This window comes from Rattus norvegicus, chromosome 6, assembly GCF_021556685.1.
Source record: "Rattus norvegicus strain SHRSP/BbbUtx chromosome 6, alternate assembly SHRSP_T2T, whole genome shotgun sequence".
NCBI classification, from domain to species: Eukaryota; Metazoa; Chordata; class Mammalia; order Rodentia; family Muridae; genus Rattus; species Rattus norvegicus.
In genome coordinates, this window is record NC_141539.1 from 98,144,662 (window position 1) to 98,170,217 (window position 25,556).

At 39.6% G+C, this 25,556-nt stretch overlaps 1 protein-coding gene across 5 annotated transcripts in view; it reads left to right on the top strand.

Annotated features, from left to right (window-relative positions):
- The window catches only part of Mnat1 (MNAT1 component of CDK activating kinase), a 157,408-nt gene that overhangs the window by 11,118 nt on the left and 120,734 nt on the right, over positions 1–25,556 (top strand). For 4 of the 5 annotated variants that reach the window (XR_015621693.1, XM_087552350.1, XM_087552349.1 and 1 more), the window contains 1 exon segment: positions 1,150–1,292. Coding sequence is in view for 4 of the 5 variants with exons in the window: in XM_087552350.1 (XP_087408476.1) it covers positions 1,204–1,292 (89 nt within the window). In the remaining variant the exon portion in view is untranslated. 5 annotated transcript variants of the gene reach the window in all.

Here is a 25,556-nt window from a genome sequence, read left to right on the forward strand (position 1 = left end):
TGCTGACACCCTGTCTCGAAAAACAAAACAAGAAAGAAACAAAAAAGACTTTTGTCTGTCTTCTTATTAATACAATAAATGTGGCTTACAATTCCCAGAGAGAGCCAGGTTCTCAGATTTTTGAAATTGTTGAAATAAATTTGTGTCTCTTTCTTTCATTTATTTATTTTTCTTTTTGTTTTTTGATTTGTTTTTGGAGACAGGGTTTCTCTGAGTGTGATGCTGGCTGTCCTGGGACTTGCTTAGTAGACCAGGTTGGCTCAAACTCAGAGATTCACCTGTCTGTGCCTCCTGAATGCTGGGATTTGGGTGTGCACTGCCCTGCTTCAATTGTTTTATAAAATAACCTTTTATTTAATATTTTGGAAAGTAAATGAGGTCTTTTATTGGAGGTAAGACATATGAGTCAGGTTGTACAGTTCGGCATGCCTGGCAGTCTTCAGGGGATGGCCTTTGTAGAGGGAACAGGTGCTAGATACTATTTATAGATGTATTCTGACATTTAGTAAGAATTTGTACTATAGATACAAAGAATAACATTTAGGTAACTTTTATGAACTTAAACAATTACTTTGTCTTGTTATTTTGGAGACAAGGTCTTAGCACAAGCTGTACAGAATTCAGTATGTAGCCTAGATCCAACTAACGGCTGTTTCCTGCTTCAGCCTCCCAAGTGCTTGTATTATAGGTATGAACCACTACACTTAGCATTATTCTAATCTTTATATGTGTGAATCATACTATGTTCTGATTGCACAACTATGAAGATGTATGCAGTACAGTTCGTCCAATTTTCTAAAAGAGAATACTAGTCTGTGTTATTGACTGTATACCAGCATAAATCTTTGAAATCATGTGGATGTTTCCAAACAAAACAAGGATTTATCTTCCTAATATGCTATATGGTTCCTTGTAAAATGTAATTAGGCAAGAGGTGTATAATTTAAAAGCATCCCTTCTCCCATTCCAATATACGGAGCTGCTTATAAGGTTGTGAAGGAACTGTAGCGGCTGGAACAGAGAACTCGCTCCCGGAACGTTTGTGTTGCAGCGCCTGGCTTCCAGCCGGTGCTCTTTCGCGAAGGACCATTCCGGCCAAGTGCCTGTTGGTAGGAGCATAGTTGACGTCTGGTCTTGGGTTTCTTGTAGGTGGCAGTGGCTGAAGCTGGCGTTGGGGGGAAAATCCAAAGCTGAGGAGACGCCATGGACGACCAGGGCTGCCCCAGGTGTAAGACCACCAAATACCGGAACCCTTCTTTGAAGCTGATGGTGAACGTGTGCGGACACACACTGTGAGTCTTGGGACTGTGGATTCCTGGGGTGGGAGGACAGCCTCGGGAGATGTTAGGAAGCCGCTCGGGGGTGGGGGTGGGGGTGGGGGTAGGGGATAGAGGGTGTGGTTAGTTTAAACAATGGGGGAGCGGGGGTGGGGTGGGGGGGAGAGGAATGAATAAAAGAGAGCTTCGTTCCTTTAAAAGGTCTGTAGAGGCTTGCCCCGAGCTTCTTTGAAATTGGAGTTTTGATTGTGGCAAGCATAAGTTGGCAGGTTGACCCTCACTTACCTTTCCAGCCAGTGAAAATCTCGAATGTTTCCAGGCCATGTGTTGTTAGCTAGACTCCAGACAGATGTCTGGCTGAAAGCGTGGGAGATTGGAGTCTTTAATTTCTTAAGAAATGTTTTTTATTGAAAAGAAGTGGAAACTTACTTTGGGTGTATACTGTTGCTGTTGATCGAGTGAGCTAGATGGAAAACCTTTGTGTGTATATGTGTCTTGATGAACCATGTTAGACTTAAATCATGTAAAGGAAGAAAATACAGACTCTAGACAGTTATTTTGTAGATAGGTAATGGTTGGCTTTTATCCAGTGCACATTCTGTTCCAGGCACTGTTGTGTCTTACCGGGAGCCATCTCATGATAAGTTTATGCAGGTGTCATTCCCTTATCACCGGAAATGATCCTGAGACTTCTCAGGATTGTGGGTCTTAAGAGTATGGATCCCAGGAAGCAGTTCTAGGAAGTAAATGCATTTTGGTTGCTCAGTGGTGGAAGGAGGGAGAGTGATTTTGTATATTTTGAAGAATAAATGCAGAATTTTGGTCAAAGTGTTTGTCAGCTTTTTATGGTGAAGTGGTTTAAGTAAAAGGTAGTCTGAAACTAAAGGTACTATAAAGTTGTGAGCACAATATTCCTATAGTTCCAACCTTATTACAGAAGGTAAAGGTAAATTACAAGGTCTTCAGGCATAAATTGCACAATGAACTGTATATATAATTGTCATAATGGGATTATCAATTTTCTTAATTGGTCTCTTTTTTTTAAAAGATTTATTTTATTTATGAATACACTGTAGCTGTCTTCAGACACACCAGAAGAGGGATGGTTGTGAGCCACCATGTGGTTGCTGGGAATTGAACTCAGGACCTCTGGAAGAGCAGGTCGGTGCTCTTAACCACTGAGCCATCTCTCCAGCCCGGTCTTTTTTTCTAATTAAGTTTTATTTTGCTTTAGACAGTGTAACTGTGACTAAATGGTTTAAGATTAGAGGTCCAGTAAAAGTAGTCAATTGAAATGCATGAACAATGGCAATGAAGCCATTCTGTTGGTTTATAATTAGGTACTTGTTAAGACTGGGCATCAACGGGGCTGGGGATTTAGCTCAGTGGTAGAGCGCTTACCTAGGAAGCGCAAGGCCCTGGGTTCGGTCCCCAGCTCCGAAAAAAAAAGAACCAAAAAAAAAAAAAAAAAAAAAAAAGACTGGGCATCAAGTGTTAGTCCAGGCTGGCCCTGAACATTAGATTCTTCTGCCTAAAAGTGTTGGAATTTCAGGCATGCACTACCGTGACTAGCAGACTCTTAGGTTTTTAGAGAAGCTTTGCGCAATTTCTGTGTCACTTTTTTTTCCACTCTGAATACACAATGTATTGAGATCATATTTATCCTTCATCCCCACTCTATCTTCCTTTTATTCTCTTTGAACTTCATCCCAAATTCTCCAGCAGTGGCTGCACCATTGAAAAATGTTTTCCCCCACCGCCACCATTGGGTACCCTCTCTGTGATGGAATGTTGAAGGGTAGATGTCTATTGCAGTGTGCACTGGATGGCTGGTTCATGGCATTACCTTTCATCTCTGGCTTTTAACATTCCTTTTGCCAGCCCCAAAGGCTCCCATGCCCCGTGTGTGTGTGTGTGTGTGTGTGTGTGTGTGTGTGTGTGTGTGTCTGTCTGTCTGTCTGTCTGTCTGCCTGCCTGCCTGCCTGTCTGTGATGTAGCTGTCCCATTTCTTTTGTACTGGATTATTGTAGTGATGGAGTTGGAGTTGTTCTGAAATTTTTGAGAGTCTGAATTTTTTGCTTACTGTGTTTCTCTGTCCTCCATGTTAAATCAAAATGATTAGGTATATTGAGTTTTATAATTTTATATTTCATTAGTATATTTGTTGGTGAGAATAATTAGTAAGTGGTGTTTATTTTAAGTAATAAATAGTAATGTGCAAATTAGGAAACAGCACCCTCTTTGGGCAGTAAAATTTGGAGAAGGTCTCTCTCTGGTCAAGGAATAGGCCACAATGTGAATTTCAGCCACATGAACTTCTCCATACTTGTTCTCTTCCTATTTAGTAAAGCAAAACTGATGTGTCTTTAAAGACTTGTTTATTTTATGAGTATAGGTATTTGCCTGTGTGCCAGCAGAGGCTAGAAGGGGACACTAGATCCCCTGGGACTGTGGTTACAGATGGTTGTGAGTTGCCTCGTGAATGATAGGAATTGAACTGGAGTCCTCTAGAACAGTACAAGTGTTCTTAATCCCTGAACTGTCTCTTTGAACCTATGAAAAGATATTGCCAATATTCTAAATGAAGAATTATTTTTTTGGGCCAGCAATATGGTCAGCTTGAGTTTAGTTCCTGAGACCTCCTCAGTGGGAGGAGAAAACCCAGCTCCTACACGCTGTCTTCTGATCTCAGAGACACACTTTCTTTCTTCAAGTGACTAAACGTTTGTAATAAAAAATGGTTTGTTGGCTTAAGTCTTAGGGGTCTGTCAACTTGCTTCCTAATTTACTTAGCAAATAGCAAATATACCTCCGATGGTATATGGAATGAGAACAATTTAATGAGAATTAAACCAGGATATAGGCTTTAACTGTTTAGTTCAAGTTTTAAATGTGTTAAGTCTACTTTCAAAGACAAAAAAGCAAGGTTCAACAGTAATTTATTAGTTACTGCTCTTTAGAAATTGATACTTTTGCAATTTTTCTTGTACACTCTATAAAATTTCCAAGTCGTTGATTCCCAGACTTGCCTCATACTAAAGAATTATCTGGGATGCCTTTTTAAAGTACAAACTTCAGGGCCCTATTAATAATTTTATTTGGGTTGGGGTAGGACTCTTTCTTACCCCCATATCTTATCCTTATAAGTACTATATATTAGTTATCTAGACAGACCTTGTGCTCAGTTTTGAAACACTACTGGGGTAATCTTAGAACAAAGAATGTGGCAGACAGGGGCTGGGGATTTAGCTCAGTGGTAGAGCGCTTACCTAGGAAGCCCAAGGCCCTGGGTTCGGTCCCCAGCTCCCAGCTCCGGAAAAAAAAGAACAAAAAAAAAAAAAAAAAAAAAAAAAAGAATGTGGCAGACATGGTGTCTGCCCTTCCCCCATTGTTTTTAGCTCTTTTGAGTGACTCAAAGGAAATTAGTTTGTATTTTTGCAAGGAAGAAAAGGAGAATCTAGTTATAAAATTTGTAGTTGAGGTATGAAAGTGGTTTTATGTTATTTTAATTAATCTACTTTTTAAAAAAATTATTTTATATATGAGTACACTGTCAATGTCTTCAGACACACTAGAGGAGGGCATTGGATCCCATTACAGATGGTTGTGAGCCACCATGTGGTTGCTGGCAATTGAACTCAGGACCTCTGGAAGAGCAGCCAGTGCTCTGAGCAATCTCTCCAGCCCAATAATCTACTTGTTACAAAGAACTATTTGTTAAAAGAAAAGAAAAGAAAAGAAAAGAAAAGAAAAGGAACAGAAACTTGCCAGGTTTGGTCCAGGTGTGGCACACGCCTTTAGCCCTAGTACTTGAGAGGCAGAGGGCAGAGGCTGAGGCAGGTAGAGCTCTATGAATTCTTCCTTCTTTCTTTCTTTCTCTCTCTCTCTCTCTCTCTCTCTTTCTCTTTCTTTCTTTCTTTCTTTCTTTCTTTCTTAGAGCTCTATGAATTTCTTTCTTTCTTCCTTCCTTCCTTCTTTCTTTCTTTCTTTCTTAGAGCTCTATGAGTTTCTTTCTTTCTTCTCTCTTTCTTTCTTTCTTTCTTTCTTTCTTTTCCTCCTCCTCCTCCTCCTTCTTCTCTTCCTTCCCTTCCTCCTCCTCACCCTCCTCTTCCTCCTCCTCCTTTTGCATATAGGATCTCTCTGTGTAGTCTTGGCTATATTGGATTTGAACTCACAGAGATCCACCTGCCTCTGTCTCTCAAGTGCTGGGATTAAAGGCATGTGCCACCATACATGGTCTGATCTGATCTCTAAGTTTGAGGCCAGTCTTTTCTATCTGGAGAGCTCTGGACTCGATAGGACTGCATAGTGAGACCCAAGGAGGAGGAGGAGGAGGAAGAGAAGTGGGGAGAAGGAGGAAGAGGAGGAGGAATAGGGAAGAGAAGGAGGAGGGGCAGAAGGAGGAAACATAAGCTTGAAATCCTGTAGCAAGGGCCTTTGGTTAGTGGATACATCCTAAACTGATGAAAGATAGCACTAAGGGAACAAAATGTTTGGTTGGCTTTAAATGCATAAATGATGTGTAGCTTAGCATTGAGGAGGGAAGAGCCTCTCAGGAAAGTGTGATCTGGTTCTCGGGCTTAGACAGGAGATATGTGCAAACATCAGGCTACAAAGTGCTGTTTATTTTATTAACAGGGTTGGTAGAAGTTGGAAAACATGTTATCTAGAAATCGGAAAGCTCTTATCAGTCTTACTTGTATTCCGCACCCACCCTTCTTGTCCGACCTACAGGGAAAAGAAAGCCCATTCCAGTCTTTCTGTGGATGCATTTGCTAGGAATTATTCAGTTAAATTTTAATTATGTTTGCTAAATAAAATTCTATAAAGGTTGCATTTTATAGTTTTCTATGTATTAAATGAAATTACTATATTATCAGAATAAGTTTTGTCTACTTAGAACAATGCTCTCTGTACATTTTATTTTTCAGGATGCTAGTTTAAATAAAAGACTCTAAAACTTTAAATATTCAGTCATGATTTTGTGGCCCATTGCTGCATTTTGCTACATCTTTATCTTTGGCCTATAAACAATGTTAATACTTATTTTATAATTATAATTAGATGACAGGCTAATTTTATTATGGGAGGAAATTCAGTACTTATATTTCATTTTCATGTTGTATATTAGGAGATATAATTTGTGTACATGTATTATATATGCACAAATGTGTATATGATTTCTCTACAAATAGAAAAGAAAGGGGCTGGGGATTTAGCTCAGTGGTAGAGCGCTTACCTAGGAAGCGCAAGGCCCTGGGTTCGGTCCCCAGCTCCGAAAAAAAAAAAGAACCAAAAAAAAAAAAAAAAAAAAGAAAAGAAAATATGAAGTTTAATGAACCTCAGTAGAAATGCTTTGGAATGTTAGTTTTTTTCTTTATTTAACTAAGTTGAAACATGTAAAAAAACAAAGATTTTGAGATGAAGGCAAATGATTATATATCCCTCTTTTTTTGAACACAAATATAGTGGCTATATCATTGAAAATTAATGAGGGCTTCATCAATATGGTGCAGTTTTTCTGCATCATGGATTCATATATATTTAATGAGCCTGCTATTCTAATTCCAGGTAACTGAAGCAAACTGCGTCTGACATTAACTCTGATTTACTTGTAAACAACTCATTCCATTAAAATATGAAGGCCTTGAAATCTATTGGTATTAAATATAGCTTCTTCCTAAATTAAATTATAGAGTGTTTCCTTTGTTGCCAGAATTAAGTTGTTTTTAAACAAACAAGGCTCAGATTTTAGTGTTGTTTCAGATGTTGTGAAAAATGTAATTTTTTTTTTTTTTATTAACTTGAGTATTTCTTATTTACATTTCGAGTGTTATTCCCTTTCCCGGTTTCCGGGCAAACATCCCCCTAATCCCTCCCCCTCCCCTTCTTTATGGGTGTTCCCCTCCCCATCCTCCCCTCATTGCCACCCTCCCCCCAACAATCTAGTTCACTGGGGGTTCAGTCTTAGCAGGACCAAGGGCTTCCCCTTCCACTGGTGATCTTACTAGAATATTCATTGCTACCTATGAGGTCAGAGTCCAGGGTCAGTCCATGTATAGTCTTTAGGTAGTGGCTTAGTCCCTGGAAGCTCTGGTTGCTTGGCATAGTTGTTCATAAGGGGTCTCGAGCTCCTTCAAGCTCTTCCAGTTCTTTCTCTGATTCCTTCAACGGGGGTCCCGTTCTCAGTTCAGTGGTTTGCTGCTGGCATTCGCCTCTGTATTTGTTGTATTCTGGCTGTGTCTCTCAGGAGAGATCTACATCCGGCTCCTGTCGGCCTGCACTTCTTTGCTTCATCCATCTTGTCTAATTGGATGGCTGTATATGTATGGGCCACATGTGGGGCAGGCTCTGAATGGGTGTTCCTTCTGTGTCTGTTTTAATCTTTGCCTCTCTATTCCCTGCCAAGGGGTATTCTTGTTTCCCTTTTAAAGAAGGAGTGAAGCATTCGCATTTTGATCATCCGTCTTGAGTTTCATTTGTTCTAGGCATCTAGGGTAATTCAAGCATTTGGGCTAATAGCCACTTATCAATGAGTGCCTACCATGTGTGTTTTTCTGTGATTTGGTTACCTCACTGAGGATGATATTTTCCAGTTCCAACCATTTGCCTACGAATTTCATAAAGTCATTGTTTTTGATAGCTGAGTAATGTTCAATTGTGTAGATGTACCACATTTTCTGTATCCATTCCTCTGTTGAAGGGCATCTGGGTTCTTTCCAGCTTCTGGCTATTATAAATAAGGCTGCGATGAACATAGTGGAGCATGTGTCTTTTTTATATGTTGGGGCATCTTTTGGGTATATGCCCAAGAGAGGTATAGCTGGATCCTCAGGCAGTTCAATGTCCAATTTTCTGAGGAACCTCCAGACTGATTTCCAGAATCGTTGTACCAGTCTGCAACCCCACCAACAATGGAGGAGTGTTCCTCTTTTTTTTTTTTTTTGGTTCTTTTTTTTTTTCCGGAGCTGGGGACCGAACCCAGGGCCTTGCGCTTCCTAGGTAAGCGCTCTACCACTGAGCTAAATCCCCAGCCCCTAGGAGTGTTCCTCTTTATCTGCATCCTCGCCAGCATTTGCTGTCACCTGAGTTTTTTATCTTAGCCATTCTCACTGGTGTGAGGTGAAATCTCAGGGTTGTTTTGATTTGCATTTCCCTTATGACTAAAGATGTTGAACATTTCTTTAGGTGTTTCTCAGCCATTCGGCATTCCTCAGCTGTGAATTCTTTGTTTAGCTCTGAACCCCATTTTTTAATAGGGTTATTTGTCTCCCTGCGGTCTAACTTCTTGAGTTCTTTGTATATTTTGGATATAAGGCCTCTATCTGTTATAGGATTGGTAAAGATCTTTTCCCAATCTGTTGGTTGCTGTTTTGTCCTAACCACAGTGTCCTTTGCCTTACAGAAGCTTTGCAGTTTTATGAGGTCCCATTTGTCAATTCTTGATCTTAGAGCATAAGCCATTGGTGTTTTGTTCAGGAAATTTTTTCCAGTGCCCATGTGTTCCAGATGCTTCCCTAGTTTTTCTTCTATTAGTTTGAGTGTATCTGGTTTGATGTGGAGGTCCTTGATCCACTTGGACTTAAGCTTTGTACAGGGTGAATCGATCTGCATTCTTCTACATGTTGACCTCCAGTTGAACCAGCACCATTTGCTGAAAATGCTATCTTTTTTCCATTTGATGGTTTTGGCTCCTTTGTCAAAAATCAAGTGCCCATAGGTGTGTGGGTTCATTTCTGGGTCTTCAATTCTGTTCCATTGGTCTATCTGTCTGTCTCTGTACCAATACCATGCAGTTTTTATCACTATTGCTCTGTAATACTGCTTGAGTTCAGGGAGAGTGATTCCCCCTGAAGTCCTTTTATTGTTGAGGATAGTTTTAGCTATCCTGGGTTTTTTGTTATTCCAGATGAATTTGCAAATTGTTCTGTCTAACTCTTTGAAGAATTGGATTGTTATTTTGATGGGGATTGCATTGAATCTGTAGATCGTTTTTGGTAAAATGGCCATTTTTACTATATTAATCCTGCCAATCCATGAGCATGGGAGATCTTTCCATCTTCTGAGGTCTTCTTCAATTTCTTTCTTCAGAGTCTTGAAGTTCTTATTGTACAAATCTTTTACTTGCTTGGTTAAAGTCACACCAAGGTACTTTATATTATTTGGATCTATTATGAAGGGTGTCGTTTCCATAATTTCTTTCTCGGCTTCTTTCTCTTTTGTGTAGAGGAAGGCTACTGATTTATTTGAGTTAATTTTTTACCCAGCCACTTTGCTGAAGTTGTTTATCAGCTTTAGTAGTTCTCTGGTGGAACTTTTGGGATCACTTAAATATACTATCATATCATCTGCAAATAGTGATATTTTGACTTCTTCTTTTCCGATCTGTATCCACTTGACCTCCTTTTGTTGTCTGATTGCTCTGGCTAGAACTTCAAGAACTATATTGAATAAGTAGGGAGAGAGTGGGCAGCCTTGTCTAGTCCCTGATTTTAGTGGGATTGCTTCAAGTTTCTCTCCATTTAGTTTAATGTTAGCAACTGGTTTGCTGTATATGGCTTTTACTATGTTTAGGTATGGGCCTTGAATTCCTATTCTTTCCAGGACTTTTATCATGAAGGGGTGTTGAATTTTGTCAAATGCTTTCTCAGCATCTAATGAAATGATCATGTGGTTTTGTTCGAAAAATGTAATTTTTAAAAATGGTTAGTGGGGCTAGGAAGATGGTCCAGTGGCTTTTCTAAAGGACCTGGGTTCAGTTCCCAGCACCTACATGACAGCGGGCAACGGTCTATAACTTCAGTTTCAGGGAACCCAACATCCTCAGAGACATGCATGTAGGCAAAACACCAATTCACATAAAAAAAAAAAAAAACCACACACACATACACACACACACACACACACACACACACACACACACACACACAGAAACCATTAAAAAATCCAATGATTATGGTGTTAGTAAATTCAGATTCCTTATCTGTATTTACTTTTTGTCCAGTTAATAGCAAAGGGAGATGTCTGTCTTTGACACTGATAAGCAATGTGTATGTGTATGTATATATGTATATGTATAATGGTTTTGTGTCTATGTATGTATGTAGTAGCATAGGCACACATGGAATCCCAAGGAAGATGTTAAGTGTCTTACTTTATCACATTCTTCTGTGTGCCTTTGAGACAGTCTCTCTCAGTTAAACCAAATTGAGGCTGGTGGCTAGCAAGTCCCAGAGATCCTCCTGACTCCTTCCCACCGAGTTAAGAGGGCATGTACCTACACCTAACTTTTTACATGGGTGCTGGGAGTTTGATTGAGGTCCTTATTCTTGTTCAGTAGCTGCTCTTACCTGGTGAGGCATCTTCCCATCCCAATAAGCAATATTTTTAAAAAATAATGTATTATATTTGTGGAGACATAGTCTCACGTATGGCAGCTTAGTCCTGAACTCATTATGAAGCTAATGGTGACCTTGAACGTGTACTCCTTTTGCTGCTATCTTAAATGTGGAGATTGCAGGAATATACCACCACATAAACTTACCTTGTGCTGAGGGGTTTGTGTAAACATTATCAACTGACCTGCATCCCAGTACCAGCAACATTTAAAAAAAAAGTGTATACCTGTTAGCACTGGCACCCATAGGGCCTCTTGGCACTGTGGGGTACTTTTATCTCAGCAGCTTCATGCTTCCCTCACCATTCTCAGGTGGTCCTCGAGCCGTTCCAGCATGGCACCTTGCCATGCTGGTCCCTAGAGTTATTTCTGGCACTGGAGGGTCATATGGAACTACCATAATTTATCTCCGGTTAGATCTCTTCCAGCAGCTCTCTACTGGCTGTGAACTTTCTGGTTCCAGCTACCCGGTAAAATCAGGGCTCTAGAAGTCTAGCTTGGGCTGGCCTATTGCAGCTCCCTGCCATGGACTCTGCCCACACTCCCAACAACCACTTCCTGGTAGTTAAGGTATAAACTCCCAACTATCAGGTGAAATCATGACTCAATAAACTATAATTTAACAATCAGATTTATATGTTAAATAATCCACAATACATCCACACAATATAAACTCACAACCAATTAAGATACAAACCACCCACCTAGATAAGATAAATTGGCCTATAGAAATCCATCCCTTAAGAAATATTCATAACAACCTGTATCTATGTAGAAATGCATGGTGAGGATTGGTTAAGTCTGCCTCCATGTTGCTTCCCCTTTCTGCTCTTCCCTCTCCTTCTGAAATCTCTGTTCCCGCCTCCCTTTCTTCTCGTCCAATGACAGGCCTCATTTTCTTGTGTCTGCCTTCACCTGCACAACATCATCCTAGAATGCCCTTACCTGGGCAGGGTGGCATATTGCTGTAATCTCAGCAGTGGAGGATAGCAGGTTATTCAGCCCATCTTGGATTACACAGCAAGACTTTGTCTCAAAAAGAAAAAGAAAATTCTTTTTTAATCTAATTTAAATATATTTTAAAGATTTAAAATATATGCTGAAATAGATGTTTCATTTTGTATTATTCAGATTACGAATGCCTTGTTCATATTTTAAGCACCCATTAATGTTTAATTCCCTTTGGATGGTAATTGAAAAAGAGATCTATGTAATGTGCTGCTATTGAATGCAAAATCATACACTTCATAGTAGGAATCCTGTGGATGATAGCAACCATGAGTGGGGTAAGCTTCTAACTTTCCTTGGAAAGTACATTGTGTTTCTTGCTTGTTTCATGTGTTTTAGATTTAGATTATTTGAAAAGAGAATGGAAACTAAAACATATTATGTGAGGAAGTTAGTATGTAATAAACTAAAAGTCATTGAAAACATGTGCTCCAAGAGGATTGATTACTATTTCATGAAAGAGTCCAGAGACTAGATAAGCTCCAGAGGTTTTGTTTTCCTTCTAGGCATTGAAGTCCAGGTCTGGGTATGCTAAGCACCTGTTGTGCCTCTGTACTGTGTGTGCTTTTTTCTCTTACAGGGTATTTGGCATGTTGAACCTGACACATGGAAGCTAGTGCTCTTTGGGCACATAATATACTATGTATTATGATTATTATTTAGAGTGGTGCTGTCAGTCTCAAGTGTTATAGAATGTTTGATGTTTACAGTAATAGAAATTTCAAATACACTGAGGATTATTGATTATCTCATGTAACTACAGGTAGCAATTTCTGTGCCTCAATATCTTTGTGTATCTGTGAGTATAAAAGATGCATTTCCTCCTTCCTTCTTTCCTTTCTCTCCCTCCTCTTTCTCCTTCTCCTTCCCTCGCATCTTCCATTCCTTGCTTCTCCTTCTCTCTGCCTCTGTCTGCCTGTCTGTCATATGATAGTGACTTATTTGTAGCCTGGGCTGGTCTGGGATTCACTATGTCTTGAATTTGAAGTTCTCCTGTCTCAGACTCTTGAGTACACTACCACACTTGGATTTTCTTTTCCTTCTTATGGGGATGGGGAACAAACCTGGAGCCTCAACATGCAAGGCAAAGGAGCTCTCATTAAGCCACACTATCAACCCCGTGTTTCTTCTTTCCAGTCTCTTCCTCTCCTTTTTTCCTCCGTCTTCTCCCTCCTTCCCTCCCTCCTTCCTCTCCTCCTTCCTCCTTCCCTCTCTCTTTTTCTTCAGCAGCTGTATAGTCTCGGTTTGGAGCTTGTTATCATTTCACTTCAGCCTTCTAGTGTTGAGGTTACAGATCCACATCACAGCACCTGCCTTCAATAGGGTATATTTCTAGAAATGGGGTGCATATTTATAGTTTCTTCCTTTTCTCAATTTTATTGAAGTACAGTCAAAGGCACATATTTGAAATACATAGTTTTATTAGTTTTGAAATATACATATACTTATGAAACCATCATCATTTTATTTTATCATCTGATAACATTTTCTGTGTCTAACTGGGTATGGTGGTACATGCTGTTAGCCCCAGCAACTTGTAGGTAGAGGTGAGAGGTGAGCCAGCCAAAGCTATGTTTATCTTTACAAAAAAAGAAAAAAAATCCTATATTTATCTTGTCTGCATTCTTCTCTCCACCCCCATCCCTAGGTAACAACTGGTTTGTTTTCTTCTACAATAGATTATGGCCCTATGTAAACTATAGTAAGAGCAAACTAAAGTCTGAACTCTTGGTGCGTGTTCCTCTGGTTCCTCCGCACTGCAGACTGGCATTTCATCACCTACCACATTCTGTACCATACTTCATTTATTCATTTGCCAGTCGATGGATGTTTGACATGCTTCTGTTTTCTATGTCAAGGGTTTCTCTGAACATTTTTTTTTTTTTTTTTTGGTTCTTTTTTTTTTTCGGAGCTGGGGATTGAACCCAGGGCCTTGCGCTTCCTAGGCAAGCGCTCTACCACTGAGCTAAATCCCCAACTGAACATTTTTTTTAAAGCTTTGTGGTTTTTTTTTTTTTTTCTTCTCCTGGGTGAGTAACTAGGAGACTGACTAGGTTATGCAGCATGCATGTTTAATTTTTAAAAATTTTATAGTTTTGGATTTGTAGTGATCTATTCTGACTGAAGTTTTACATATTTTGTAAGACTGAAAGATTTTCTCTTCTGCAAGAATATCTAGTTGACCTCGCACCATCTATTGAAATGACTCGTTTTTTCATTAGTTTGCTTAAACATTTTTTCTCTTTTATTGGATATTTTAAGTTTACATTTCAAATATTATCCCCTTTCCTGGTTTCTCCTCCAGAAACCCACTATCCCATTCTCCCTCCCCCTGCTTCTATGAGGGTACTCCTCCACCCACCCGCTCACTCCCTCCTGCCTCCCCTCCCTGACATTCCCCTATACTGGGGCATCGAGACTTGACAGGATCAAAGGCCTCTCTTCCATTGATGCCCAACAAGGCCATCCTCTGCTATATATGTGGCTGGAGCCATAGGTCAATCCCTATGTACTCTTTGGATGGTGGTTTAGTCCCTGGGAGCTCTGAAGGGTCTGGTTGGTTGATATTGTTTCAAACCCCTTCAGTTTCTTCAGTTCTTTCTCTAACTCCTCCATTGGGGACCCTGTTCTCAGTTCAATGGTTGGTTGCAAGCATCCGCTTTGTATTTGTCAGGCTCTGGCAGAGCCTCTCAGGAGACAGCTATATCAGGCTCCTGTCAGCATGCACTTCTTGCCATCTGCAATAGTGTCTGGGGTTTAATAGCTGTATGTATATGGATTAGATCCCTAGGTGGGACAGTTTCTGGATGGACTTTACTTCAGACTCTGATCCACATTTTGTCTTTGTATTTCCTCCTGTGAGTATTTTGTTCCCCCTTCTAAGAACTGGAGTATCAGTCTTCCTTATTCTTGAGCTTCATTGTGGTCTGTGATTTGTATCTTGGGTATTCTGAGCTTTTGGGCTAGTATCCACTTATCAGTGAATGCATACCATTTATGTTCTTTTATGATTGGGTTACCTCACAATAATAGTTTCTAGTTCCATCCATTTGCCTAAGAATTTCATGAAGTCATTGTTTTTAATAGCTGAGTAGTATTCCATTGTGTAAATGTACCACGTTTTCTGTATCCATTCCTCTGTTGAAGGACATCTGGGTTCTTTCCAGCTTCTGGCTATTATAAATAAAGCAGCTATATGCATGGGATTATTTCTATCTTCTTGTATCTGTTGAGGCCTGTTTTGTGACCGATTATGTAATCAGTTTTGGAGAAGGTACCATGAGGTGCTGAGAAGAAGGTATATTCTTTTGTTTAGGATGAAATGTTCTATTGAAATCTGTTAAAATCCACTTGGTTCATATTTTCTGTTAGTTTCACCTTGTCTCTGTTTAGTTTCTGTTTCCATAATCTGTCCATTGATGAAAGTGGGGTGTTGAATCTCCCACTATTATTGTGTGAGGTGCAATGTGTGCTTTGAACTTTAGTAAGTTCTTTTATGAACATGGGTGCCCTTGCACTTGGAGCATAGATATTCAGAACTGAGAGTTTGTCTTGGTGGATTTTTCCTGTGATAAGTATGAAGTTTCCTTCCTTATCTTTTTTGATAACTTTTGGTTGAAAGTCAATTTTATTTGATATTAGAATGGCTACTCCAGCTTGTTTCTTGGGATCATTTGCTTGGAAAATTGTTTTCCAGCCTTTTACTCTGAGGTAGTGTCTGTCTTTGTCACTGAGGTGTGTTTCCTGTATGCAGCAAAATGCTGAGTCCTGTTTACGTATCCAGTCTTTTTATTGGGGAATTGAGTTCATTGATGTTGAGAGATATTAGGGACCGATGATTGTTATTTCTTATTATTTCTGTTGTTAGAGGTAGAATTATGTTTGTGTGGCTATCTTCTTTTGGGTTAGTTGAAAGAAGATTACTTTCTTGCTTTTGCTTTTTCTAGAATGTAGTTTCCTCCTTGTGTTGGAGTTTTCCATCTATTATCCTTTGTAGGGCTGGGTTTGTGGAAAGATATTGTGTAAATTTGATTTTGTCATGGGATATCTTGGTTTCTCCATCTATGGCAATTGAGTTTTGCTGGATGTAGTAGCCTGGGCTGGCATTTGTGTTCTCTTAGGTTCTGTATGACATCTGTTCAGGATCTTCTAGCCTTCATAGTCTTTGGTGAGAAGTCTGGTGTAATTCTGACAGGTCTGCCTTTATATGTTACTTGACCTTTTCACCTTACTATTTTTAATATTCTTTTTTTGTTTTGTGCATTTGGTATTTTGACTTTTATGATGGGAGGGATTTCTTGGTCCAGTCTATTTGGAGTTCTGTAGGCTTCTTGTATGTTTATGGGCATCTCTTTCTTTAGGTTTGTGAAGTTTTCTTCTATGATTTTGTTGAAGATATTTACTGGCCCTTTAAGTTGGGCATCTTCGCTCTCTTCTATACCTGTTATCCTTAGGTTTGATCTGGATTTCCTGCATGTTTTGGGTTAGGAGCTTTTTGCATTTTCTTTGACTGTTGTGTCAATGTTTTCTATGGCATCTTCTGCCCCTGAGATTCTCTCTTCAATCTCTTGTATTCTGTTGGTGATGCTTGTGTCTATGACTCCTGATCTCTTTCCTAGATTTTCTATCTCCAGGGTTGTCTCCCTTTGTGATTTCTTTATTGTTTCTATTTCCATTTTTAGATCCTAGATGGTTTTGTGTTTCCTCTTTAAGGACTTCTACCTGTTTACCTGTATTTCTTTAAGGAAGTTATTTATGTCCTTCTTAAAGTCATCTAACATCATCATGAGATGTGATTTTAAATCAGAATCTTGCTTTTACTGTGTGTTGGGATTTGCTGTAGTGGGAGAACCGGGTTCTGATGATGCCAAGTAGCCTTTGGTTTCTGTTAATTAGGTTCTTGCACTTGCCTTGCCATCTGGTTATCTCTAGTGTTCGCTGGTCTTGCTTTCTCTGATAGTGGCTTGACCCTCCTGTAGCCTGTGTGCCAGCACTCCTGGGAACCCAGCTCTCTTCCGGTGGGATTTGGGTACAGAGCGTTTAAATATTTTAAAAAGCAGTTAACAATGCAGGATGGTGCTACAAGCTCTAGGGAGACAGGCAGGAGTATCACAAGTTCCAGGTCAGGTAGGCTATACGATGAGTCTCAGGCCAGCCTGGGCTGTATACTTAAGGAGAGTCTTTTTCACAAAGAAACAAATTAAAGGGAAAACAGTCAAATGTGGGTGTGTTTCTGAGTTTAGTTTTTATTGATTTATGTGCAACTTCGTAGTATTCACAGAGTGCTGATTATCAACATGTAATAAACCTTGCAATCAGGCACTATGATTCCTTAATCCTTTTTATTACAAAAGTTTCTTTGATTATTCTATGACTTTATCCCTTTTATTACAAAAGTTTCTTTGATTATTCTATGTCCTTAGAATTTGCATATAAATTTTGAACTATTTGGTAACTTAAAAACAAATGATTGCTAGAGTATTCATTGAGATTGCATTAAATTTGGGGAAAACTGCCATTTAAAGATGACTGGATGTACTAATCTGTGAGTGTGGTAATACCTTCTCAATTATTTAGGTCTTTACTTTCAGACAGCAATGGTCGGTAGTTTCTAATGTAGCGGTTTTAGCTATCTTTTACATTTATTTCTAGGTATTTTTTGGTTCTACTGCCTTTTTTTATTTTAACTTTCACTTTCTAGATATTTGCTACTAATTGCTTTTCTATACTAATTGTATATACTGCAGTCTTGCTAAAGTTCATTCTGGCAGTTGACTTGTAGATCTCCTTAGGATTTTCAGTGTAAAACAATCATACCATTTATAAATATGGCCGGTTTGTGTTGTCCATTTCAAAGCGTATTTAGTTAGGCTTTGTTTTTTTTTTTTTTTTTTTTTTTTTTTTCTGGACTGGGGGTTGAGATAGGGTTTGATGTCCTAGGCTGGCCTCAGTTTTTCTGGGCAGTTGAGATAATAGGGAATTTTTGATTCTCTCGCCTCCATCTTCTATGATTGGGATTGCAGGTGTGTGCCACCATGCAGGTCATTGTTCAATATTAATGCAAGCGACAGCCTCTAGCTTAGTGCTGAATATGGGTGGTAAAAATGGGCATTGCTTGTTCTTTATCTTTGTGGTGGGGATAAAATGACTCTTACCATTTAATATGATGTTAGTTGAAGCTGCCTTCGCATTTGCTTGTGTGATTTAGCAGGCCTGGGAAGATGTGTATATGCTTCCTCTCCACCGAGTGCCTGCCTCATGGTAGGGCTGCTTCCTTCAGGCTAAGTCCCCAGCCTGGTGACAATTCTCTTTAAGTTTTCCTTAGATTTATCTATTTTATGTGCATAATTGTTTTGCCTGCATATGTGTGCACCATGTGCATGCTTATGGATGGTTGAGAGCCAACATGTGGGTGTTAGGAACTGTGTCTGGGTCCTATTAAAAAACAGTAAGTGCTTTTAATGGCACAGACATCTTTCTAGCCCTTCAACTCTATTTTAAAAATCTATGTTTGAGCTGAACAGTGGTGATGCATGACTTTAATCCCAGCACTCAGAAGGCAGAGGCAGACGGATCTCTGTGAGTTCAAGGTCAGCCTGGTCTACAGATCGAGTTCCAGGATAGCCAGGACTAAAAGCAAAAGGAAACAATAATGTGGAAAGTAATTGAGGAAGACACTTGAAGTAATTTCTGGCCTACACACACACACACACACACACACACACACACACACACACACACACACACACACTGAACACTTGTATACATACAGGGAAATAGTACAACTCTGTTCAGTCACCCTATAAACCGTGTGTGTGTGTGTGTGTGTGTGTGTGTGTGTGTGTGTGTGTGTGTGTGTGTGTTGAAGACAGAGGAAAAGTTATATCCAAAAAGCTTAAAATAGAATTTTTTTAGTTTGGAACATACTGTAGCTGCCTCAGAAAGTTTCTGCTTGGTAATTCTCATGCTTTTGGAACATACTATGTTGTATATGAAATTGTGAACTTTTATAGCAAAAAGGGATTTTTCCCTGTTGCTAAAAAGATTGAATGTTCAGAAGTTATACCCAGATTTTTTTTAAATTACATTCTTAGATTTCAGAGCATCTTACAGATTGTTTACCAATAGGACCAATGGCTCTGTATACTTGGCTACACATGACAAAATGAACATCAGCCTGGAGGATTGATTACATGTTTATCACGGCTGGTTTACAGTGGTACCATAGGACCAGGCACAATGTGCTCTTGCCCATGGAGTTGTTGTCACCCTGAGTGAGGCATGTTGTACGAGGAGAACCTTACTTGGTTTTGAGTTTTTTAGTTCTTGACAAAGATGACAGAATAACCCAGGCCAGAGGCTGCTTTGTTTTATTTCATTCTCTTCTTAGGCTGCAAAGACTTCACAGAACTGTGGCTGTGCTAGAAGCCAGGCTGATTGGGGACATCTAGGAAATAAAAAGGGAGGTGTGCTGAGTGAGTGTACTCCTTTATGAATGAGTACTCACGGTAAGAGCATAGCCTTGTCAAGGACACCAGTGTCTTCCCTGGTGTGACAGAAAGGATCAGTCTCCAGCTCCTTTTTCAGGCTGGGGCCTGAGCCTGCTCCCCACAGACACCCCGTGCTGAGGGGAGCTAACCCTCTTGGCTCAGCTTTTAGGCTAATGGTCCCTTTCTATCAGAGCTCACCACCCACCCTACCCCAGCTTTTATCAAGATGTGTCTGTCTTTTCATTTTCCATTGCCCAAGTCAGAGCAGCCCCAAAGTCCTGCAGGTGACTTCATGCCACACCTGATGACTGTGATTTCTGGAATCTACTTGTTGGAAGAAGTGAGCCTTAAGTTACCCTATTATATTCACAGGGGCTGAGGTGTGTGTGTGTGTGTGTGTGTGTGTGTGTGTGCGCGCGCGCAGGTTCACACATACACATATACACACACACAGTACATATATACACATGCACTCATGCTTGCATGTATATACTAAATGACTGTAGGGCCTATATAAATAGCTCAGTGGTTAAGAGTACCTGCTGCTCTCACAGAGGACCCGAGTTCAGTTCCTAGCACCCATTAGGGTACCTCACAACTTCCTGTAACTATCTCCAGGGAGTCTGACGTCCTCTTACCTTAGGCCTCTGCACTCAGGTGCACATACCCTACACAGATACATGCACATGATTAAAAATAAAAATACATTTTTAAAAAGTGTGAAAAAAATAAAAATATTAACAGGCTGGCCAGAGCTATACAGAAAGATTATGCCTGAAAAAAAGTATATAAACTCTCTATGTCTGTTTTGACAGCAAATTCTGAGCCAACCCAGCTGTGCTTTGTATTTGGTAATAATGATAATGTGTCCTTGCAGTTTAAGTAGTTGTCTCTTCGGTTTAGATTTGACTGCTTTTTTTTTTTTTGGTTCTTTTTTTCGGAGCTGGGGACCGAACCCAGGGCCTTGCGCTTCCTAGGTAAGGGCTCTACCACTGAGCTAAATCCCCAGCCCCTTGACTGCTTTTTAAAATGAACTTCACGTTTTCTTTTCTTTCTTCTATCCCTCATTTAAATTTTTTGTATCTGGGTGGTATATATGTGTATGTACATGTTTATGTGCTGTGTGTTCATGTGTGTGCAGGTGCCTGTAGAAGCCAGAGGCTAATGGTGGGACCTTCCTCTATTGCACACCTTACTTTTTGAGACAGGGTCCTAATTTGTTTATTATGTTTATGTGACTGTCAGAGGACAACTAATGGGGATCACTTTCCTCTTTCCACCTTGTGGGTGGATTGAGAAAAGAGATTGAATTCAGGCTGTCAGGCTAGGCAGCAAATGCCTTTACCAGTTGAGCCATCTCACTGCCCTTTGGTTTGACTTCTTTAAAACCAAATGTAACTATTTAGTCTGGATCAGAACTCAGTTTTAACATGTCATCAGCTCTGAGTTCCCAGGTGACACTCTTTCAGATTTCACTAAGAGATATTAGGCTATTTGCCTTGTCAATCTTAAGAACGCTGTATAGTTTTTTGGTAGTGCAGAAATTGTTGATAAAAAACACAGGATTCCAAGAAGCTAGAAATTTCCTGTTTAAATAGAGGAGTAAGAAGTAATTGCTACATGTGGAAGTGTTGGTATCTAAGACGTGGAAATGCATTCTCACTTGTCAGTGTCATCTTCCTCAAATTCTTTCTCCTTCCCCTCTTTGCCTGCTCCTTCTCCCCCACTTTTCTTTTCCTCTCCTGTCCATTATTCATTCCTTCTTTCTGTCTCTCTCTTCCCCTCCCTCCTTCCCTTGCTTGCTTAGGATGGGATCCAATGCCTCATGCATATTAGACTAGCACTGTGTTACTGAGTTATGGTTTTTAGCTCTCAATGTTTATTTTGTTATTTTTTTCAGTGTTTTTATGATTATTCCAAGCTGTAACAATTTATAAACTTATTTAAACCAGCACGAAACTTTTTTTGTTAATTACTTTTAATTTTTTTTGATTGACACGCACACAATTAATAATAATGAGATTCAGGGTGATGTTTCAGCACAGTCATACAGGATACACAGCCTTCCTCTCTCTACCCTGCTAACCATTAACGCTCTGCATCCAGATATATGTTGTTGAAGTTAAGAATAAAATAATCTTAAATACTGAATCATCAATACTGTCTCTCAGAGACTTGAGGCCAGCATGAAACTTTTAAGATTTTTTTGTTTTCTTTTTATATATTTTCTTTTTGGCAAAATGAATTGAACTCACTTTTTTATGCACTCTAAAAAGTGGTCTATCTCTTAGCTTGCCTCCCAGCACCAGAATGGAATTTTTAAAAATTTATTTCAAATTTATTTTTTGAGGCAGGGTTCACTATGTAATCCTCGCTGGCTTGAAAGTCACTGTGTAGACTATGCTGGTCTTGACCTCATGGAGATCTATCTGCTTTTGTTTCTAGTACTGGGGTTAAACCATGAAACACCATCTCCAGATTCAATATGAGTTTTTAAAATAATATAGTTAATTTTTAAACTAAATGTAGTTCTAGATTTTGTAATATGTTGGTGCATTTTTCCTTTATCATATAAGCATGCACACATACACAAACAGAAGTTGACATTTGTTGATGGTCGGGTGAGATATAATCTCGAAATGTATTATCTGGTAAACTTGTGCTGTATTCTGAGTTTTTATTTTAAAGAGAGGCTTTTGTTTTATTGTTCAGGTTTAAACTCCCATTAGTTCTCCCATCCCAGTGTCTGAGTGCTAGGATTACAGATGTGCATCACCAGTCTAGCCTACATTACATTTGGAAAATTTTTTTAATATAGTGTTTTTAAGTTGTCAAACTCAAAAGCAGCTGTAAATTGTGTGTTTTGTGACAAGATTTTAATTTCCAGAATATCACTCAACTTACACCTAGATTTTATCATGAAAATTTAGAAGACAAACTACAGTTTGGTTTTAGTTAATCTGATATCTCTTGGTATCTACAGGGAGTTGGTTTATCACCCCGACATGCCGAATCTGAGTAAAGTAGTTTATTAGCTGTTTATGGTTTGTATGTCTTTTCCTCTGGGTGTTATGCTACCTAATACAGTGTAAGCAATGTGTAAGCTGTATTCTTTAGGAGAGGATGACAAGAGAAAAAGTCGTCTATACATGTTCAGGACAGGTGTGAGTTTTCCCCCAGAAATTTATATCCAAAGTTTGTTGAGTGTGACTGAAGAAGCTGTGGATAACATACTTTGAAAATGTCTACCCTTGAGGTAACAACCTTAGAAATGCTGGTAATGAGTCATAGAGCTTCGTTTTCTACTCTCCACACTAGAATATGAAGATCTAAGAAACAGAACCAGGACATAGAGTGGAAAAAACTGTTAATAAGTTTTAAAGTGAAAATTTCTGGTTTCTCTGGAGCCTAGTTGTGTCATATGATGTTTTTCTAGAAATTGTTTTTTGAGAGGATGTTTTGTTGAGGCAGACACATGGGAGGATGTTTTGCTGAGAGCAGACAAGTGGTGTTTTTCTAGAAACTACCTGGAGTTTGAGAGGACATGTGATGTTTGGAAAGGGTGTGAGTCTAACCCAACAGGCAGGGCGCTGCTGTGCCGTTGGTCTGCCCTGTCTTCTTTGCTGATATCATTTGTTGTGACTTCTGAGAGAGACATGCACCAGAGAACTTACTGTGATATTGCAGTGGCTTCTTGCTGCTTATGCAGCCTTTGGGCCCATTGGCAGATCCTTTCAGTTCCTTCTGGATCCAGCTGCCCTTGCTGGTTTGTGAATGGTGTTTGCCAGTGGGTTGAGCTATGGATGATGAGTGTGAACTGAACTGCTGATGTTCTGATAACGCAGATCAGAATCACCCCGAAGAACTATTTCTAAACAGGTCCACATCCTCCTTTGCCCTATTACCTTTCCTCCCCACTACCTCTGGTGGGTGGTGGACTAGGAGGGAGGTTAAAGTGTTTAAGAACCCTTCTTAAAGCAGGTTTTGAAAAATCTAAGCCTACAAAGTTTCCTGGATTCTTGATTTTCTTCTACTTCTTGTCACTTCATCTTGGTCCCTAACTTCAAATGTCCTTTCATTTAGCACTTTTCTGTGTGCTAGAACTTGATGTTGCAGAGGAGAACAAAAAGATAGTCTTTCCCCAAGGTATTATTGATAGGGAAGGTAGAGATGCCATGGTGTGACAAGTGCTGCTGGAGTCATCTGTGGATTGATGTTTAGGTAATAGGAGAGCAAGGCGCTAACAAACGCTTAAGTCATTACCAAGCACTGTGTATAGTTTCTCCTAAAACCGCCCTTCAAATTACAGATTCGATCACATTCCCTGTGTCACAGTCTATATTCTCCTCTCTCCTTGAATTGTTTTAGGTGTCTCCTGTCTGAGGCTACTCTGTTTCAGTTATAGCCTGTACGCTTGGCTTGATGGCCCCAAACTGAGAAAATGAAAAGGTGCTTTCCTGTTTAGGGAAGCCCTGTGAGTAACCACGATACTTCCTGCTTAATCTTCATCAGTGGTTTCTCATGTCCTCTATCAGCTCTCTCCAGGCATTTGAAGTTGGGGGCTGGTGAGATGGCTCAGCGGGTAAGGGAGTTTGCCAAGGACCTAAGTTCAATCCCACTGACTATATAGTGGAAAGAGAGAACTCCCTCAAGCTATTTTCTGATTTCTGTACATGCACATGCTCTCTGTCTGTTTCTGTCTCTGTCTCTGTTTCTTTCTATCTCTGTCTCTTTCTATCTGTCTCTGTCTGTTCTCTCTCTCTCTCTCTCTCTCTCTCTCTCTCACTCTCAAGTCACCTTTACAGCAGGGGGCCAGTTTTTATACCCAATTTATGTAGAGATGTGATTAGAAGTGTTGTTTTAAAATTTTCATTGAAATTTTGTAATATATTGCATGTTTGTATTAAAACAAAAGTTATTTACCTTCCATATTCTTTTCCTCCTACTCCAACCTCTGAATAAAACTGATAACTTGAGGAAGATGTACACATCATTCGGCAGTGCAGTGATGTTCGACTGTTCCTGAAACTCTAGATTTTCTGAGAAATGTTTGGAGTAGCAGATCCTTATCATCCATCTCAGCCAGAGAACAGTCCATTATCTGTGCTATATGTTAGGTTTCTGGGCAACACTTAGTGTGGGGGAAACTCCTGTACTAAAGAAATGTTTGAGAAATGCTGTTCTAACTCTGAGCATGAGCTTCAAACCCCTCATCCACCCTTGCCTACTACTTATTGCTTATTGTAAACCTGAAGGAATCTAGAATCACCTGACAGCTTAGCCTGTAGACATGCCTGTAGGGGATTATCTTGATTGCATTAATAGATGTTCCCAGACCATTCCATGTGGTGACCCCATTTTATGAGTGGGTCCTGGACTGCATGAAAAGGAGAAAGCGAGCTGAGCACTGTCGTTCACTGCTTCAGACATACTGTGACCAGCTGCTTCAAGCTCCTGCTGCCTTGACCTCTCCACCATGATGGACTGTACCCTGAAAGGTGTGCTAAGAAATCACCCTTTCCCCTTGAGTTGCATTTGTGTGGGTATTTTATCATGGCAACAAGAACAGAAATGAGGATATTCATTCTATGATTTCTGTCCCTATTGATTAGTACATGCATGTGTGTTAAATATGTACTCTATCACTGAACATAGCTCAACTGAGTCTTGAAATTCCCTTTTTTAAAAATTTGTTGCTTTCATTTATTGAGATTATAATATAATTACATAAAATTTCCCTTTCCTCCCTCTAAATCCTCCCATATACCTTGCTTTGCTCTCTTTCAAATTCATGGCCTCCTTTTGCATTAATTGTTATATGTATGTTTATCTCCCCCCTCTCTATATATGTGTATATATATATATCTTCCTAAATAACCCGTTTAATGTATATAATGTTACTTGTATGTATGTTTCCAGGGCTGATCATATGATATTGGACAACCCAGTGTTGTGCTCTTTCTGGGGAAGACTGTTTTTCTCACTCTCAGCAGTCCTTAGTTGCCTATAGCTCCCTGTATAGGGTTGAATCCTTTTGAACTTTTCCTGTTGACTTTGACATGTTTATTGGTGTCATTCTTGTTCAACTCATGTTTGAGAAGTCATGTTGGTGAGACTTTTGACATTCCCAGGAGACAAAATTTCACAGCAAACCCCCTGACTCTTCTTGTTCTTACAGTCTTTCTTTTATTTTTTAATCTTTATTAGTTTCTTGTGATCTTAACATCATGCACCTTGATCCCACACATCTGTCCTCCTCTTGTACCTACCCTCCACCCTTGCAACCTCCCCCCAGGGGGGAAAATCTCATGAAAGCTTTAGTTGTTTCACAGTGTGTCCCACAGTATACCCTTTTGTCTACCTTTCTTTGTTTTCAAATGTTTA